The sequence below is a fragment of the Nicotiana tabacum genome, chromosome 9, assembly GCF_000715075.1.
Source record: "Nicotiana tabacum cultivar K326 chromosome 9, ASM71507v2, whole genome shotgun sequence".
Lineage (NCBI taxonomy): Eukaryota > Viridiplantae > Streptophyta > Magnoliopsida > Solanales > Solanaceae > Nicotiana > Nicotiana tabacum.
This window is the reverse complement of record NC_134088.1, coordinates 89,272,211-89,290,616: the sequence shown is the minus strand read 5'-3', so window position 1 is coordinate 89,290,616 and position 18,406 is coordinate 89,272,211. Positions and strand designations below refer to the sequence as shown.

The following is an 18,406-nucleotide window of genomic DNA, read 5'->3' as shown; positions in this document are numbered from 1 at the left end:
AGGCTACAAACACAGAGGCAAAGGCAAAGGCTATTATTGAAGCATTGAGGTTCTGCAGGTTGAATCAGTACTCACAGGTATGGATCCAAACAAACTGGATGTTGCTGAAGAAAACTATTGATGGATCTTGGTAGCCACCATGGTGTATAGTTGATAGGTGGAGGAGATCATGAAGCATTTGGAAGGTTGCAACTATAAGGTGTCACACATTTTTAGAGAAGGGAACAAATTATGCAGGCTTTACCTTCTTGTGTAGTGTGGGAATTATGGAAGAGAAGGAATAGCATGAAGTATGGAGATACTGTCTCAACTAGTCGTGTGATATACCAAGTCTCATCCAGTCTACAAGGCCTTGTACAAGTAAGAAAGTCAGGAGTGTGTAATGTTCCACACAAATGGCATGAATTACTATTGATGATGGAAAATTATACTCCTCGATTGAAGGTTGACAAAGTTTGCTGGGATTTGCTAGAGGAAGGCTGGCACAAAGTAAACATAGATGGTGCATCAAAGGGGAAACGAGGAAGGAGTGCAATTGGATACTGCTTAAGGAATGAAATTGGAGATATATGTTATGCAGTAGGAAAGGAAATAAATGAGGCTACAAACAAAGAGGCAGAGGCAGTGGCTATTATAGAAGCATTGAGGTTCTGCAGGTTGAATAGTGTTTGGTTAAACTTATAAGTTGGTCAAACTAACTTATAAGTATTTTTTAGCTTATCTACGCGTTTGGTAAAGTCAAAAGTGCTTATAAGCCAAAAATAAGCCAAAAGCCATAAGCTGGTCACCCCCAACTTGTGAATTTTTAGCTTATATGCACTTTAAGTTTGACCAAAATTTTTATTATTTTATCCCTAAAATATTCCTTTTCAAAACAAAACTCCTACATCGATACTCACTGTCTCACGTATTTTTTCAACCTAAACCCCACGTTTTTTCAAGTCTGCAGTTCTCATTGACTATTTGAAGTAAGCAAATTCTCTATTGAGGTTTAAAACATTGTATTTATCTTTAGTTTGATTTTTAATAAAAAGAGATAAAACTAGCTTTAAAGGATGACCTTTTGTAATTTAAATAAGACGCAAGCTTTTATAGCACTTACTTTCCCTAACCCAAAAAAAAAAAAATGTTATTTAGGCTAGAATTTTTAATATTTCTTACCTACTAAAAGCAATAGGGGGGAAAACTACGAGAACAAAACGGTTGATGATATAGTCCATGATATTAATGCAATAAGAAGGAAATCATTGCCCAAATGTGTGTGTTAGGTCAAAGTCAAATACATGGTCAAACATGGTCAAGTCAACCAACACATAAATCAACTAAAATCCCAAAATTGGGTTGTGGACGAAACCCATGATTTATATGGTTCATTCCTAAAGTTACACTATTTTTAATACCAACTCCTTGCAACTCATCTATCTATTACTCCCTCCGTTTTAATTTATGTGAACTCATTTGATTGAGCACGAAATTTAAGAAAAAAGAGAAAACTTTTGAACTTGTGATGTAAGATGAAACACATTTATTTTGTGTGGCTATAAATCATTGTATAAAGTAAATTGTTTCCAAATATGGAAAGCGGTCATTCTTTTTGACACGGATTAAAAAGAAAATAGGTTCACATAAATTGAAACGGAGGAAATATTAAAGGGAGAGAAAAAAATCATCTCCTTAAGTCAAGTGACAGTCTTAAAATTAGCCACATATTGTATAACATATTAACTATTAACTAATAACTAATGACATAACCAGAAAAGGCCACATTTAGAATACATTAGAAATTAAAACTTCAAAAACTTAGAATTAGATTTACAACCCAGGATAACAAATTTATAGTCCATTGTAAACATGGTAAGTGTAAAATATGATACCACATGTTTACCCATAAAACAGTACGGTTGAATTTGTAATGTAGTTATAGACAAGCGAATCGATTTGATCCAAAAATAATAAAGAATCTATCTATTATTAAAAGGAGAGGAAAAAATCATCTCCTGAAGCCAAGTGACAACTTTAAAATTAGCCACATATAACATATTAACTAATTAACTATTAACTAATTCAGCCATATGGCATAACCAGAAAAAGCCACATATAGAATATATTAAAAATTAAAATTTCAAAACTTAGAATTAGATTTACAACCCACGATAACACATACAAAAAAAACGCGATAACAAATTTAAAGTCCATTGTAAACATGGTAAGTGTAAAATGTGATATCATGTGTTTACCCGCAAAAACAGTACAACTGAATTTGTAACGTGGTTTATAGACAAACGAATTGATTTGCTCCAAAAATGATAAAGAAATAAGATTAAAATTAAGATTTGACGACTGAAATTAGAGATAACAAACCTGGTCCCGAACTCAATCTTTTTGAGAGCATAAGCGGAAATAATGATAAAGTGATGAAAAAAATGTTAAATTGGGAGCAAAATAATAAATATAGCTTTTGTGTGTTGAATATTTCATGTCCTTACAATGGTTGTTGACCCCCGCTATTTATAACTGTACGTAAGAAAACAAGATCCTAGGATAAAGCTCCTCTTAAATGAGAATAAAAGCGTCATTGATGAATATATAACGACATACCTTGAATGTAAATATTTCCTACAACGACCACTTAATTAATGTTAGCGAATATTCCCCCATTGAATGTTATCCGATGGCAAACCTTTGAACTTCTATCGTCAACTACGTTCCCTTCGGAATTTATCCGGTACCGACACACATTGTATCTGGTATTAGTTGTTTCCCGACTCATCCTTTGCCTATCTTGGATTTCACGTGTCATTTTATCATTCGACCACCTGTTATCAACCAACTTTATCCCATAACTACATATTTTGGTTATTGGTAAAATATTAATAGAAAAAACAAAATTAAAATTTCATAATATGGGTAAAAATATATAAAGAGGAAAATAAAGATAGTGTGAGAATATTTATACTTTGAACTAATTTAAGGATAAGTATAATACTCATAAATATTATTGATAGAGTTAAATGACGAAAGAGTTCTAGTAAGAAGATAAAAGTATAAAAATACATTAAACTTTAGGAATAAATTTTTCATATTTATATATGATTACTAGAAGGGTAATAAGCAAAATATTGTGTCAATTAGTAAGCTAAAAAATAATCACATGATAATATAACAATATTAAGTAATGAATAATGCAATCACTATAAGTAAAGATTAGGGAGAGATTTTTTTTGGTGAAAATATAGAATGATAAGACTTATTCGACTTTTACTTAAAATATAAAGTGGTAGTCGGAATTTTGTTAAAACAATATGTTCAAACAAGACATATTACAACGTGAAATATTTATTATTTTTTAATATTGACCACAAAATAAAATGCAAGTACAAAGATCAAGGGGTTTGGCTGTTACAGATATATAAAAAAAAAAATATTATCCACTACGAGATATGAGAAACAATTTCATGTCTTGCTTCTTAATTGATATCTGATAATTATATGTAATTTTATCTGGAAGGTTTAAATTTTAAAGTAATTCACATATAATCCAAATAACTCAAATCATAATTTGATAATTGTATCATTGTGCGGGTACTAATACTAGTAGTTGATATTTTAATGATGATTAAGAAGAGAAATTTCTAGTATACTTCATTTTTATGTTATAACTCCATCATAGCACTTTCGTATACATCTTTCTCGAATGTGATTTCAGCTTGCCACAAGGAAATGTGCACCAATTAATAATAATTTTCTCAAGGCATCAAATATGCGCTGTACTTGCTAACTAATATTATTTGTGGAGAAATGAACTTTTGGGCTCCCAAACACAAGAACAAAGATCGAGGGGTCTAGTTTTATTACCATGTGAAGAAATAGATCTTTAGTCTAATTAAAAGAAAAAGACATTTAGTCTAACTCAATCGCTAGGGAGGATTGCCCAATATCATATAAGAAAACCATACAACAAATTCCTCAACCAATGTGACACTTAACATTATTAATTATTGCCATAACTATTAAGGGAGCCGGAGCTAAATTGTTAATAACCACAACCATTTTTTCTGTTCGAACCTTGTATTCGTATTTATCTACCATTCAACCATCTACAGACACAACTGCAGCACTAACAAGCAGTAGAGTGACCTTGGAATCAGCTAGAAGTTGCAGAACACAATTACAAAGCTAATTCTTATTTATACAACAACTTTACACAGGAAGTCGCAACAGAAATAGATACTGACATTTATCTTGAGGGCCGTTCATCCAAGATGAGGCGATTACAGAAAATTCATTCTGCTTGGAACCTGGATACCTGCTCTCTTTAAAAGTTCAGCAGAGGCATGCTTGGCCATTGATAGAACGTTTTCCTGTGCATAAAAAATACCTATGGCAAACTCATCGACACAGAATGATATTTAACCTAACAAAGTAAATGAAAAAGTACGATTAAGCATCTAAAAGGGTTGTTATCAATACCTCGTCTATGGTTATAATTTTCTTATCTTTCATAATCCAACAGCCATTGCACATAACAGAAACAATATTCTCAGTTCTCATGCAATAAACAAGGCTGGAAATGCTGCAAAGTCATCAAAAGAAGTTAGTGTAACATTCTGGTGATCACTAAAGAGGATGATATGATCAAACAGGAATAATTGAAACTACACAATATTAAAAGAAACCAAGAATAGAGAGAACAAGCATACAGACTGCATAATAATTTACAAGGTAATATTATCCACTGATTGCTGACAGCTTAGCTTAGCATGCTAGAGTTAAAATAGTCAATGTATGTAGTTCAACCATATTCCAGTTACTGGTAGCAGAACTACAAGTTGACTAGAAAGCAAAAATAAGAAAATAGAAATAAAGATAAGAGAATAAAAATAAATATGTTATTGTTACATGAGGGAAGTTATGAACCCTCAAAAGAAGAAGTTGAAGAAAAGATATTATTGTTACACAGGAGATGTTATGAACCATCAAAAGAAAGTGAAAAAGTAACATTTCTAATATAGCCAAACCATCATTTCAAAGGTAAAAGTTCAAGAAACCTCGATTTCACATACAGAAGGAAGCTATGTAGCTACCTCCTCCACTTCTCCCGACAAGAAAAAATAGAAAACGGAAAATGAAAGTGGAAGGAAAAATAAAAGGTGAACCTCGGATTCCAAAGCAATAGTTCAAGAAACTTCAAGTTCACCCAATTGCAGTACAATTCTATCCGATTGTAAATACAGAACCATAAATGGTTTTGAAATGACAGCCAATGAAGCGACATCCAAAAGAAAGTCAAATTACTACATAAACCACATATCACACACTGGAGAGTTCTAGTGCTCTCATATTATGAGCTGACAATGAGAAAACAATTCCAGGATTTTCATACTAAAGCCAGTTGGTTTCCTAGCACAATTGTTCCTGTATCAGTTTCATTTAATTTACAATACCACAACGGAACCCAGTCAGAGTTGCAGGTAAAAATTGCCAAGGGATTTGATTCTCCATAATTGAAGAAAGGAAAGGTAAAAAAGACCCAAAAAAACGAAGGGGTTTTATTAAAATACAGTAGCTAACTACGATTAGGATTTGAATGCAACGTCATGTTTAATTGATCCTCATGAATATGGACAAATTCTCATAATGGTTGAGAGGGAAGTGTTTGAAGAGAAATTATCTAGACAGAAAGTATAACAGGGAAAAAGGACCACTGACAGCTAGATTAGAAAGAGATAGAGAGAGTAATAGCAATGCAATTGGACTCAAAACTTTCTAAAACTGACCTGAAGGGCTATTGATGTATAGCCTTGGATGAAAAATACATAAGAAGATGGAAGCTTATGCACTGGCTAAGCTAGCTTAGTGGCAAAACTTCACCTGAGAAAGATGCCTGTACTTAAAGAACATTTGTGCTAGAGGACCTCAAAAATTAGTATGAGTTGCAACTGAGGAACTGTGTCAATCAAAGTGAAGATCCAAGATTGTCAACTTGCTTTGGAGGAGAATGGACTGATTTAAAAAGTCTGATATTGTGCAACTTTTAGAATGTACTTCGCACTCAGAATGCATATCACATAATAGAAATACATAGACTAGTAGATGAATTACAAGAAATAATGTATCTTTAAGCGTGCTTATTCTCCATTAAAATGATCTCATACCAGTCATGATTTGGCATCATGGACCAGGAAGAAGGATTGACCACAACCATATCAGCCTGCAAAGTAGCTCACTATAAGTAAACCTGTATGAAGAGACCGGACAGCAGGAAAATCTCTCATGCTTCTGGAATCAGAAGCAGAAGAAACTATAGCAAATGAATAACACATAGGCAGAAGCAAGGTGTCCAACCTTCTTTCCAACCTCGAGTGAGCCTATTTCTTTGTCCCAAAGTACAGACTTGGCACCATTTATTGTGGCCATTTTGAGGATTGTTTCAGCAGGCAAAGCTGTAGGATCAGTGGTTCCCTTGGAAAATACTTCACGACCTTTGTTGACCAAAGAAGCCAGGTACATCTCATCAACTGCACCAGAATAACAGTGGACTAGTGGAGCATCTCAATAAATGTAGTAGCTCAATAAATAGATAATAGAGAGCATGTGAATTTTGCTAATGAGAAGCAGGAATGCAGGATTAGCACAAGGAATCTGCCAAACTTGGAAAGATGTGATGCGAAGAATCTTAGATCATTGACGTTTCTATACATTACAAAGAAATGCAATCAGACATTTAAAGGTGGCAATAACACAGTACCAATAATACCATAGACAAATATAACAAGGAAGTTGAACAATGGCAATACTTAAGAATTGCAAACATATCAGTACCAATACTCATCCTATTGTTTGATGGAGCACCATCTGTACCCAAGGATACACAAACACCAGCACTAAGCATTTCCCTAATGGGGGCAAATCCAAGCATCCTCATTGCAGCAGCAGGACAATGTGACACTTTGACTTCAGCCTTTGAGAGACAATCAACCTGACAGAACAGCAGCAGACATATAGATATTTGAAAAAAAATGGCTTATTATAGTAGCGACGCGATATAATTATTTGAAAGAAGATTAGCGTTGAACATTTTTTATGAAAAAAAATCAGCAAAAGACATAAGCAGCTCAAACATACAAAAGTCAGATAAAAGTTAGTCCCCATGACAGTGGAGATATTCTTAGCGCTGCAACCAGACTGAACTGCAGGCTAAGTAAAAAAAAAAGTTCCAAATTTTCTTGAGCTTTCATTGAGTTTGGCTCAGCAATCTTTAGTTTACTTGATATCAAATAAGTGTATAATTATTCACAAAAAGGGGCTTTGAAAATTTGCTTTTGTTACTCTAAAAATAACTAATTAGTGTTTTTTCATCATTTTCTTTGTTAGATCTGTCATGTAGTAATGTGGCGAGAATTGCAAAGTAGATATTTGACTCTCTTCTTCTTTAAGCTGAACCAAGACGGAAGCCAAACCTGAACTGGCATAACTTAAAGTACTTTTCTTGCTCAAGCAATGAACCAATAAGTATTATTAACTCATCTTATGACAGCCATAATTGAGGAACTTTAATCTCAAAGAGTTTGCAGGAAAATTTAAAGATCATGGGTGGTTGAATAAGGATTGTTGTCAGGAATGACAGTGGCATTTTTGATGAGGTCAGGAATCGGGTACATCAGTTTAGTAACACTAGCAGAAATGCAATGTAGGCAGGATGTGTTGATGACAAAGTCGTCAAGTGATACAGTCTTTGAAACTTAACCTAAAGTTTTTCTATTTCACCAGATTTTCAACAGGCAGCTAGCCATCACTTATGTTACTACACTTTCATATGCCTTGATACAACCATATCAAGTATGAACGTCTGTCCCTAGCCTCTTTACTTTTAATGTTAGTCCATCCTATGAGCTGGTATACACGGCAGGTGGTCGTTTTCGCTCCCTCAATCGATTCTCTATTTAGTTCCTTTTGTTTTTCCTCTCGCTTTTTGCCAGCCATGCTACCAATAAACTAACTTGAAAAAGATACACAAATTAAGCAGGCCAACTAGTAAAGACAGATCTCAGAAAAAGACAAGAAGCTTACCTCTTCCTCGTTGACCCAAACAGTATGTGCTGCCAGCAAATTATTCTGCAGGAACTTGATCTTCTCGAGATGTGTAACAGTTCCATGATCAACTCCTCGAGTTTCAACAATCAGTTGGTTTTCGTGGGGTATCTCTGCAATATGCTGAATAGTTGAGACATTAAGGCTCCAGTGGTGTTGATAAATCCTTTTAAGACGTTATTCCCCCTGTACACAACATTCTTTTTCTTTTTCGCCTTTTAAGGGCAGTGGAACCTCGGGGGTGAGGGATTGAGGTTGACTTTAGAAAAATGCCTATCATTCAACTGTAATGGAATGCATCCTTTTTGATATACGAAATAACATATTAATTTGGATTCCAGAATACCAAAGAGTAGTAAATGAAAAAGCATAAGGCCATTAATAACACCCACCATAACGGAAGGGCAAGCTAAACTCTCAAGCTAAAACTTATTATATCTATTTTTGGGCAACTCCTTAATATTATTAGTAGCAGAGAGGAACATACAGGATCAGTAAAGCTGAAGACGATCGTCCAGTATACTAGTTTTCATTTTTTAATAATTCATATTATGTGTGTCAAAAGCATCAACATAGTTAAGTCTGACTGTGACTAAAGATTTCAATTTCTCTTTGTTTCATCAATTGCAACCTTGTTTACATAGATAGCTTATTCCACATAGTAGTTGAGAGAGAGAGAGAGAGAGAGACAGAGAGAAATACCATGTGAATCCCCGTTTCTAGTTTTTCTGCTGTGTCTCTTGTCTCAGTAAGTAACCGATCAGTTGCATTCATAATTTGTCTTATCCCAAGCCATACTTTGATGCGTCCATCTGCTGTATTGTGGTGTTTCATAAACAGATCCTTCTGCGACTGCACCCTTGAAATAACACTACATTCATAACTCTAAGCAACAACTTGTAGTTACACAGTGAATATACAAATTTCGAATTAGCAAATCTGAAATAACATTACCATGGAGAGGCTAAGCTTTTACTGGCAGTTTCAAGGCTAATAAGCAAATTTCAAGCTAAATGATTTCAATACAAGAATAAAAAAGGAATCAATAAGAATGCTGGAAAGCAACAGAACCTGTTAATTAAATAATTGAAGATTTGATTGAACACACTTCAAAAGTGAAACTTCAACTTTAGTAAAGACCAAACATGAGAGATTGCGCAGTAAAAGTTGTGAAAACTATACAATATCTTCAACTAAAATTCAACACAATGCTGGTTTATTTAGAATTTTTAGCCAACCTTGATACACTCCTCAGTAGTCCTAGCGGCCCATGAAGCTGGCAAACCTTCACCGCAATCCATAATAGACTCGGTCAAACACGCGCGCAAGCCTAATACTTCAACTGCACTTGCCATTCCAGACAAATGCTGCCCTCCTGCTTCTGCAAAGCATGTAACCTGTTTCCAATAACAACATAAACTATCCGGCTTTAAGTTATTTGCACTAACAATGTAAAAAATTTTACACTCTTAGTGTAATTTAACCAGTTATAACATGTTACTTGCCAATTTTTTGCAGGTTACAGATTAATGCTTATCATTGGGAATTACCTGCAATTACCTTATAAGTGACACGATTTTGTAAATATTTATATGCAATGTGTATATAGTTTAGCCTAGTATGATTCCAATAGCACTTACACCAGAGTGAATAAGTTCGATTCCGCAGAGTAAAGTGGAAATGAAGGAATCTTGTTCAGTCATGTTGGACTCATAAGGCCAAATGCGATCACGTAACCATGTCAACAAATCCACATCATCAGCTATTCCTCTCCCTAATTGCTGAGATGTATGAACATGCGTGTTTATGAACCCTGCCCAACATTTTCATAAGTAGGCTAATAGACTACTACTCCACCCACAGAGGATTATAATGGAGCGAAAAATCTAATTTTGTACTCAATTCTAACTTCATTTTACAAAATTTTAAATAATATATATGGCAAATCACAATTTCCTATACGCTACAAAATATTTAAGAAATGTTTCAAAAAAAAATGTAACAGGAAGAAAAGAAAGAGTTTTATTCTCATAAGTACTAGTGTCTATATTTAACTATTTATGATGTTATAATTGTAAGAAACTTAACTTTTGCACGTACCTATTGCAGTAGGTTATTAACTAAAAATCTCATATCTTAAGGACAGTGAAAACTCATTATTCATAACTATTATCAAAAGGTAATTGAAAATGTAAGGACCTGGGAGGAGAATTTGACCGCTGAGGTCGACTAATTGAGGGGAGAGAGAAGAAAATTGAGGGAGAATTTCGGGGGATTTGCCGACGGCTATTATTAAGTTGTTTTGGATAGCAATTGCGCCATCTCGGTAAACGCGGCTCTGAGAATCCATTGTCACGATCATAGCATTGTGAAGTAGGAGAATTGAGCTCTTATTCTCGTTTCTTAGTTCCATCGCTTGCTCCAATTCTATTCTTATCTCCGGTTTAACTTCAGACTAGAACTGATAAATATACAGTTAGCAAAAGGGGACCTCGTTTTACCTATTTCATCCACAATTGTATACTTTAAAGGAAAGGGGCCCAATATAATCTCCCATGTTTTCATATTATCTACATTTAACCTCAAATATATTATCGGGTCAAATTTATCTCTACAATCAGTAAACTTTTAAAAATACCCCTTGATATATTAAGTAATTCAAAATCTCCCAAATTCTTTTTATTTAAATCACTTGTTGTTCTTCTTGATCCACTATTTTTGAAATAATTGACATTTACCTACTTTCTGAATTAGAGAAAAAATATTAAATAATACAACCGAATAAACAAAGTATAATAAATTGAAAAATCTAAATTAGGTAGTTTTCTAAATTCTAAAAGTATTTACAATATCCCAATTTTAATGAATTCGTTGCACCAAATGTATGGAGACTTTGCAAGTATTAGTGATTGAAGTTGAAGTTCCTCGGAGATTTTATATTGTCTAATTCAATTTTGTTTTAATTAAATGCCTACACATTTTGCACTCTTAAGTTAGTCGATCGAACTCTATACTAACCAAGCAATGACAAAATATATTTGAATATACATGTACATACATGATGATCAGCTGTATATAATACACAATAATTAGACCCACTAAATTCTACAATGTGTATATGATTGAAAAATAAATAAAATTTTAAATTAATTTTATTTATTACAAAAAGAGAAATGGGTGCATTGGTAATAAAAAAATTATGAATAATTTGTATAGTCTAGTAAATCATTCACATCAATAGTAATTTTTGGGAAATTAAAATAGTGGACCAAGAAGAACAACAAGTGATTTAAATAAAAGAAATTTGGGAGATTTTGGATTACTTAACATATCAAGGGATATTTTTAAAAGTTTGCTTATTGTATGGATAAATTTGGCCCAATAGTATAACGGTAGGGGTAAATTTGGCCCGATAGTATAAATAAGGTTAAATGCAGATAATATATGAAAGTAGAGGGGTATATTTGGCCCCTTTCCCTGCTTTAAATGATAAATTCCCCTTTGTTATGAAATATTATAAAATGGTTGTTATGAAGTACACGCAAGTATACGTGGCCGTTAAGTAATAAAGTGACTTGAAAGTCGGATGTCGAACCCACATAGACTTAGAGTAATTGTTAACTAAGCAAACTAAAATTAATTTACTGTCCAAAATAATCAAAAGTGTTATTTTTCTATTAATCTACTATTGTGAAAATTAAATAAGTAATTAGCTAAATTAATTAGGAGCAAGCGATTGTGGTTGTATTTTAATCAAAGGAGATGGAGTTCTAATATTGTGGCCGGTTTGTCAATCCTATTAATTTCGTAATTATACATGTTAATCCGAATTATCTATGGTTGCTAGTTGACCAGATCCTTTATATAAATAGCATGTTCCCACAATACTATCCGTCTATCCACAATATATCAACTCTATATTTCTATGGTATTAATTCTATCATGAACGAATATAATACGGTATTCAACTAAGCAAGACTGTTAGGTACTACATATTCTTATCCTAACCGCGAAATCTTTTCTCGAGCCACGAGTTCATAAACAAGCTCTCTCTAATTCTACTATAATCTAATCACGACTTTCCCAAGCATAGAATAGATAATAAATAGAACTCAATTGCTGGGCAAACAATTAAGCAATTATGTACAGATTAAGAGAAACAACCAAAGATGATAACTCGTATTAACGGTAATGTCATTAATAAACTTCAATATTCATGAAAACCACAACCCTAAAACGTGAAGTTTAGCTCAACATAGACATGGTATCAAAATAACAATTCATCCAAAGAAACATAAAGATTACTAAGTTTGATGGAAGAAAGATAGAATCTGATAAATTTCGGCCTCCACGGTGGCTCCGTGCTCTCCCTTGGTCCAAAGTATATTCCTCCTTCTCTCAAAATAGGTTTAGAACCCATTTTATACATGTTGGGGACATATATGGTTGAAATTCCCCAAGTCCTAACCGAATTAGGACAAAATACGCCCTCCAGCGTCTTGCTTGGCGTCTGGCGCCAACCTGGATAGTGAGTATTTTAGCCTGCTGTCAACGACGTTTTGGTTGGTGCCTGGCACGAATCTGGGCACCAAACTTATACTTCCTCCAAATTCTTCCGTTTTTACTTTACTTTGCATGCAAACTTTCAAAATCACTTCCAATTGACTCTTACTCATATAAATATCATTATTAAGCTTGAGTCACAAATATTCACACCAAAGTTAACAAAATCGAGGCAAAATGCAAGTCAAATTATATGCAAAAATATGGATTTTTAGCCAAACATCACCACCCCATACTTAAGCTCTTGCTCGTCCTCGAGCAACCTACAATTCACTCTATTCTTGAGCACTTTATATTTATACATTTGAAGCACACTATACCAATGATCATGGTTGATAGTAACAATTAAATTGTAGCATATGCAATCACTTATACTTCCCTTAACTTATGTCATTCTTCAAAAATATTCACAACAAAGACGACATGCTTATAAAAATCCTAGCCTCTAAAACCGACTCAGTGTCACAATGCACTCATGGCTTGAACACCCAACATCCTAGAGAAGTCTAATAACGTTATCTATCCCTCATGAAACCACGTGCCTTCACAACAAGAATAAAAGAGTAAGTTGAATCCACACATTCAAATCAAATGCTCAAATATATTTTAAGGGCTCACATATATTAAAGAAAATCGCTCACTCTCACAAAAGAAGTCACATGCACGCAATTGGTACCATAGGCTTGCCCTTAATGTAAATCTCTACTAATGTAGGCTCACTCAATTTAAAATTAATTAGGACTTTTTTATGGTTATAATGTGGGCTAAGGGATAAAAAGGATATATTTAGGAATAGTGGATAACCCTCATAAGCACTTTAACACATCTCATAATCAATTGTAAGCGTAAATTCTTCAATCCCAACTTCAATTTCACAACTAAAATCATCCCTAACAATGTTCGCTCTTTCTTTAGGCACTACTTTAATTCATACACATTAGCAAGAATAAGGTGTCAATTTATTCATCTATATTTTTCCTTCTCTTTTTTCAGTTTTTTTCTCTTTATAATTTTCGCTAATGGTGTATTCTTTTACAAAACAAGTGCATTTTTCTTCCTTTTATTGATTCCACTCGAAAGCTACCCAAATTCCCTCCTTACTTCTTTTAGCGCTCATTTCACAATTAAAGTGCTTGAAGAGGTAAAAGGATCAAAACAATGTCAATTAAGAACAAACGGGAATAAGCTTGTAATGTGGGTGCCAAATAAAAGTCTATATGCTCAAAAGGGTTAAATAGGGATAAATTTTATTTGTGATATGCATTAAGCTCAAAAAGAACAAAGACAGCCTAAAATTATTTTTCAAACCGAGCCTCACCTAAAATTTCGTTTCGACTCACATACCGGGCATGTTCTAGACACAAGTATAATGACATGGACTACACAAAAATCTCACTTCACACATGGCATATGACTCACTAAGGACGGTCTCATTCCGACTCTCAAACTAATGCAAGTATTCACGGAGCCACAATATATTAAGTATTAAGCACAAAGGGAATATAAGTCAAGAATACGAGACATAGGCATCACGAGACATGCAATCCAATTTATAAAGGCATCGTGATCAATTTCAAAATATAGGGAAGATACTACACAAGCCAAAGCCTAAATATGCTACTATCAAACAAGTCAAGGGCGCCTAAGAATCTCATCTTTCTTCCTTCATTTTTTCCTAAGTCCTACTCTAAGAAAATAAAACAAAAAAACTATTATTCGGTTCAAACTACATCCCATGGAAAAGAACCGAGGCATAAAAAAAACCCACGGGGGATTATTGCTAAAGGAAACTAAAAGACATATTTTTGGATTTTTGTTTAGAATTTAATCCCTCAAGAAAATTATCTAGGAGATCCATCGTCGGGAAAAGTCTAATTTTTCTACTTTTTTTTTTTTTTGATTTTTCTTATTTTTCACATTTAAAAAAACTAAGCTACTAAAATACTACATAACAACGAAAACAAAAAGAAGAAGATAAAATCAAAAGAAGAAGTTGATATTTTTTTACTAATATACTACTACTAATTATCTAGAGGAATTCTCTCACCCCATACTTAAAAGAGTGCAGTGTCCCCAGTGCACAAATAAATCCAAAATAAATAAATAACGAGAGTGGACAAGAAACTCCCTGAAAGGCCAAGGCCAAAGCAATAGCGGCTCATAGGGTACTCAGACTTCTCCCAGACATGATCCTTTATGTGGGTGCCCCACACTTAGTTCTCACCATCTAGCTCGCTTTTGCACTCTTTCAATGGCTTTGCTTCCTATGCTTATAATCCTACAAAATAGAAAAAAACACTACAAAAAATAATATTACAAAAATAAAAATAAAAGAAAGCAGTAAAGTTGGGTTGCCTCCCAACAAGCACCTAATTTAACGTCATGGCATGACATGAACTACTTTGTGCCTCTACCTCAAACTTATGAATTGAGCCCCCAATTTGGCTTCAAATTTTCTGCTATGATCCTGGGGTGGTGAAACAAATCTAATTGGGCCAAGTAACCAACATCGCATTCTACACTTCTTGGCCTTCATATGAGGTATGTAATTCTTTCTCTCTGGTATGACGAATTCAAGAATGTAAGCACCTTGTTCCTCGTCCACTGGCTCCTCCAAAGGCTCGGGTGACTCAATTTTCATATCATCATCCAAACATAATATCAAAAAATGCATGGAGTGAGGATCAATATGCCCCAACTCTAGAACTGCATCATCTTTGACATCCTCACTTTCACTTGCACTAAAGTCATCAATAATAATATTATCCGCTTCCTCACTTGACTCTAATGCAATTTTCTCAACTTCGGCATCATCAATAAAAACATGGTTGAATGACTGACTCTCCACTTTTAGCTCCTCAATTTGGCGTATAAGCTCATTTTCAGCTTCACACAACTCATAACTATTTTGTTGGGCGTTGGACGGATCAATCTTTGCATTCAATTGATCTCCCAAGTCGTGAATAACAGTGCCAATTTTTTCGATCTCTTGTCCTAGTTCAGCTCTTCCTTCTGTTAAGTGTTTCGTCCCATCTGTAATTTTCTCACATTGAGCCTCATATATTTCTAAACGTTCAGCTTGTTTCATTAGCTAAGTTTGGCTCAAAATCTCTACTTCTTCAAAATTTTCCTCTTGCTGAAACTTGCTCTCTTCAGTAAAGTCTTCTTCATTGGCCTTCATTCTTGTGATTGATGCACTCATTCTTTTCATAGCTTGTCTGAGTTCGTCCTGTTGCTCTGCTACTAGCTTCAATATATCCCTAATATAGGCAGCACGTTCGATATCATGTACTTCTTGGGATTTTACTTCTTGCTCCACAGATTGGCTCTCAAATTCTTCTTCAACTTCACAAAACTCATGACCACTATCCTCTACAATTGACTGTTGGACCGTACACAGCTCAGCCATTTCACTCACTTTAGCCTCATTCTCTTGATTGTTGCCTTGAGATTTTCAAAGTCTTTTTGGCGTTCAACAGTTTATTCCACTAATTGCCTCAACAGGTCCATAGTCTGAGCATCATATTCCATATTTTCCACTTTGTTCCTATCAAACTCACAAAAATTATCAGAAACATCATAATAAGAGCTCGAAAAATAATAAAATAAATTAGGACAACCATCCCAATAACCATCTTGACCACCACACATATTATAAAATATTCCACTTAAGATTGAGATGGTGCACCGAACTCCCTCCCGAAAATATTTTGATAATTTTTCTACTAGTGGGGTCCTCCACAATAAGGACAAAGATCATCAAAGTAAGAATAGCCATCATTCAAATAATTATCATTCCAAGATAGACTGAGTCATATTAGCAAGATTAGGCCTTGCGGCCTCAATCACAGGTCACTCTTCATTACCTGCCATCTCTAGTGGTTGAGGTTGAACTACGATGTCCAACTCTCCTTCTGTTCTAGTTCTAGCTTTGACTTCCCTCCTTAACCTGTGAAGTGTTTATTCTATTTCAGGATCAAGTGAAAGGAGGTTGTTCGCACTTCTACTCCTCCGCATTCAAGAGAAGAGCCTGCGTTAACACAAATAAACCAAACTAAAATTTAAAACTTGAACAAATAACGAATAAAAGCTTAACTTAGATAAACAATCAATAACTAATTCCCCGGCAACGACGCCAAAAACTTGTTGGTTCCTCAAGTACACGCAAGTATACGTGGCCGTCAAGTAATAAAGTGACTCGAAAGTTGGATGTCGAACCCACATAGACTTAGATTAATTATTAACTAAGCAAATTAAAATTAATTTACTGTCCAAGATAATCAAAGTGTTGTTTTTCTATTAATCTACTATTGTAAAAATTAAATAAGTAATTAGCTAAATTAATTAGGAGCAAGCGATTGTGGTTGGATTTTAATCAAAGGAGATGGAGTTCCAATGTTGTGGTTGGTTTGTCAATCCTATTGATTTCGTAATTACACCTGTTAATCCGAATTATCTATGGTTGCTAGTTGACCGGATCATTTATATAAATAGCATGTTCCCACAATACTATCCGTCCATCCACAATATATCAACCATATATTCCTATGGTATTAAATCTATCATGAACAAATATAACACGATATTCCAACTAAACAAGACTGTTAGATATATTCCTATCCTAACCGCGAAATCTTTCCCCGAGCCACGGGTTCAAAAATAAGCTCTCTCTAATTCTACTCTAATCTAATCACGGCTTTCCCAAGCATAAAATAGATAATAAATAGAACTCAACTACTGGGCAAATAATTAAGCAATTATGCACAAATTTAGAGAAACAACCAAAGATGATAACTCGTATTAACGGTAATGTAATTAATAAACTTCAATATTCATGACAACTACAACCCTAGAACGTGAAGTTTAACTCCATATTGACATGGTATCAAAATAATAATTCATCCAAAGAAACGTAAAGATTACTAAATTTGATGGAAGAAAGATGGAATCTGATGAATTCTGGCCTCCACGGCGGCTCCGTGCTCTACCTTGGTCCAAAGTATGTTCCTCCTCCCCTTTTATACATGTTGGGGACGTGTAGGGTTAAAATTACCAAGTCCGAGCTATTAGGACAAAATTTGCCCTTTAGCATCTTGCTTGGCGCCTAGCGCCAACCTGGACAGTGAATATTTTAGCCTGCTGTCAATGGCGTTTTGGTTGGTGCCTGGCACGAACATGCGCACCAAACTTATACTTCCTCTAAATTCTTCCGTTTTTACTTCACTTTGTATGCAAACTTTCCAAATCACTTCTAATTGACTCCTACTCATATAAATACTATTATTAAGCCCGAGTCACAAATATTCACACCAAAGTTAATAAAATCGAGGCAAAATGCAAAGCAAATTATATGCAAAAATATGGATTTTTATCCAAACATCAATGGTGGAGGTTTATAACTCCTAAAGAAGTGGTGCTTTTACATCTTTACCTGATTTTGGGATCACAATTGAACTTATATCCACTTTGCAAAAATAGTTGTAGTTACGCAGTTTTAGGTCATTAAAACTAAAAGAGCTATTGCTTTGACACAATTTGCCTTCCTAAGATGTAGTTACGCTTCATGAAAAAAAGTAAAATTAAAGTCAAGTCCGCAATCTTTCTCTTCTTTCTTGTTCCAGCAGTGTTTTAATTGGTTAAAATAGTTGACGAGTGGGATTAGTTTAGTTTTTGTTCTCTACATCTTCTTCATCTTGAAAGAGATTATTATCTTTGCTAAGGAAATCTAGGAAATAACTATACAATGATCAAA

General features: G+C 34.2%; 1 protein-coding gene across 3 annotated transcripts; it reads right to left on the bottom strand.

Moving 5' to 3' along the window:
- Positions 1-3,977: 3,977 nt before the first annotated feature.
- On the bottom strand, positions 3,978-10,593 carry LOC107769766 (uncharacterized). 3 transcript variants are annotated; one of them, XM_075221835.1, is made up of 10 exons: positions 10,291-10,593; positions 9,732-9,904; positions 9,330-9,488; positions 8,794-8,976; positions 8,071-8,214; positions 6,823-6,979; positions 6,346-6,518; positions 6,156-6,211; positions 4,471-4,573; positions 3,978-4,378 (listed from the first exon to the last, which is right to left on the bottom strand). In XM_075221835.1, exons 1-10 carry the CDS (start codon positions 10,502-10,504, stop codon positions 4,316-4,318), a joined length of 1,425 nt encoding a protein of 474 aa, XP_075077936.1. In that variant the 5' UTR covers positions 10,505-10,593; the 3' UTR covers positions 3,978-4,315. The 3 variants fall into 3 exon arrangements, with proteins under 3 accessions (XP_075077936.1, XP_075077935.1, XP_016444510.1); XM_075221834.1 differs by having other exon boundaries at positions 3,978-4,361; XM_016589024.2 differs by having other exon boundaries at positions 3,978-4,361; positions 8,794-8,943; positions 10,291-10,592.
- Between the last annotated feature and the right edge of the window lie 7,813 nt (positions 10,594-18,406).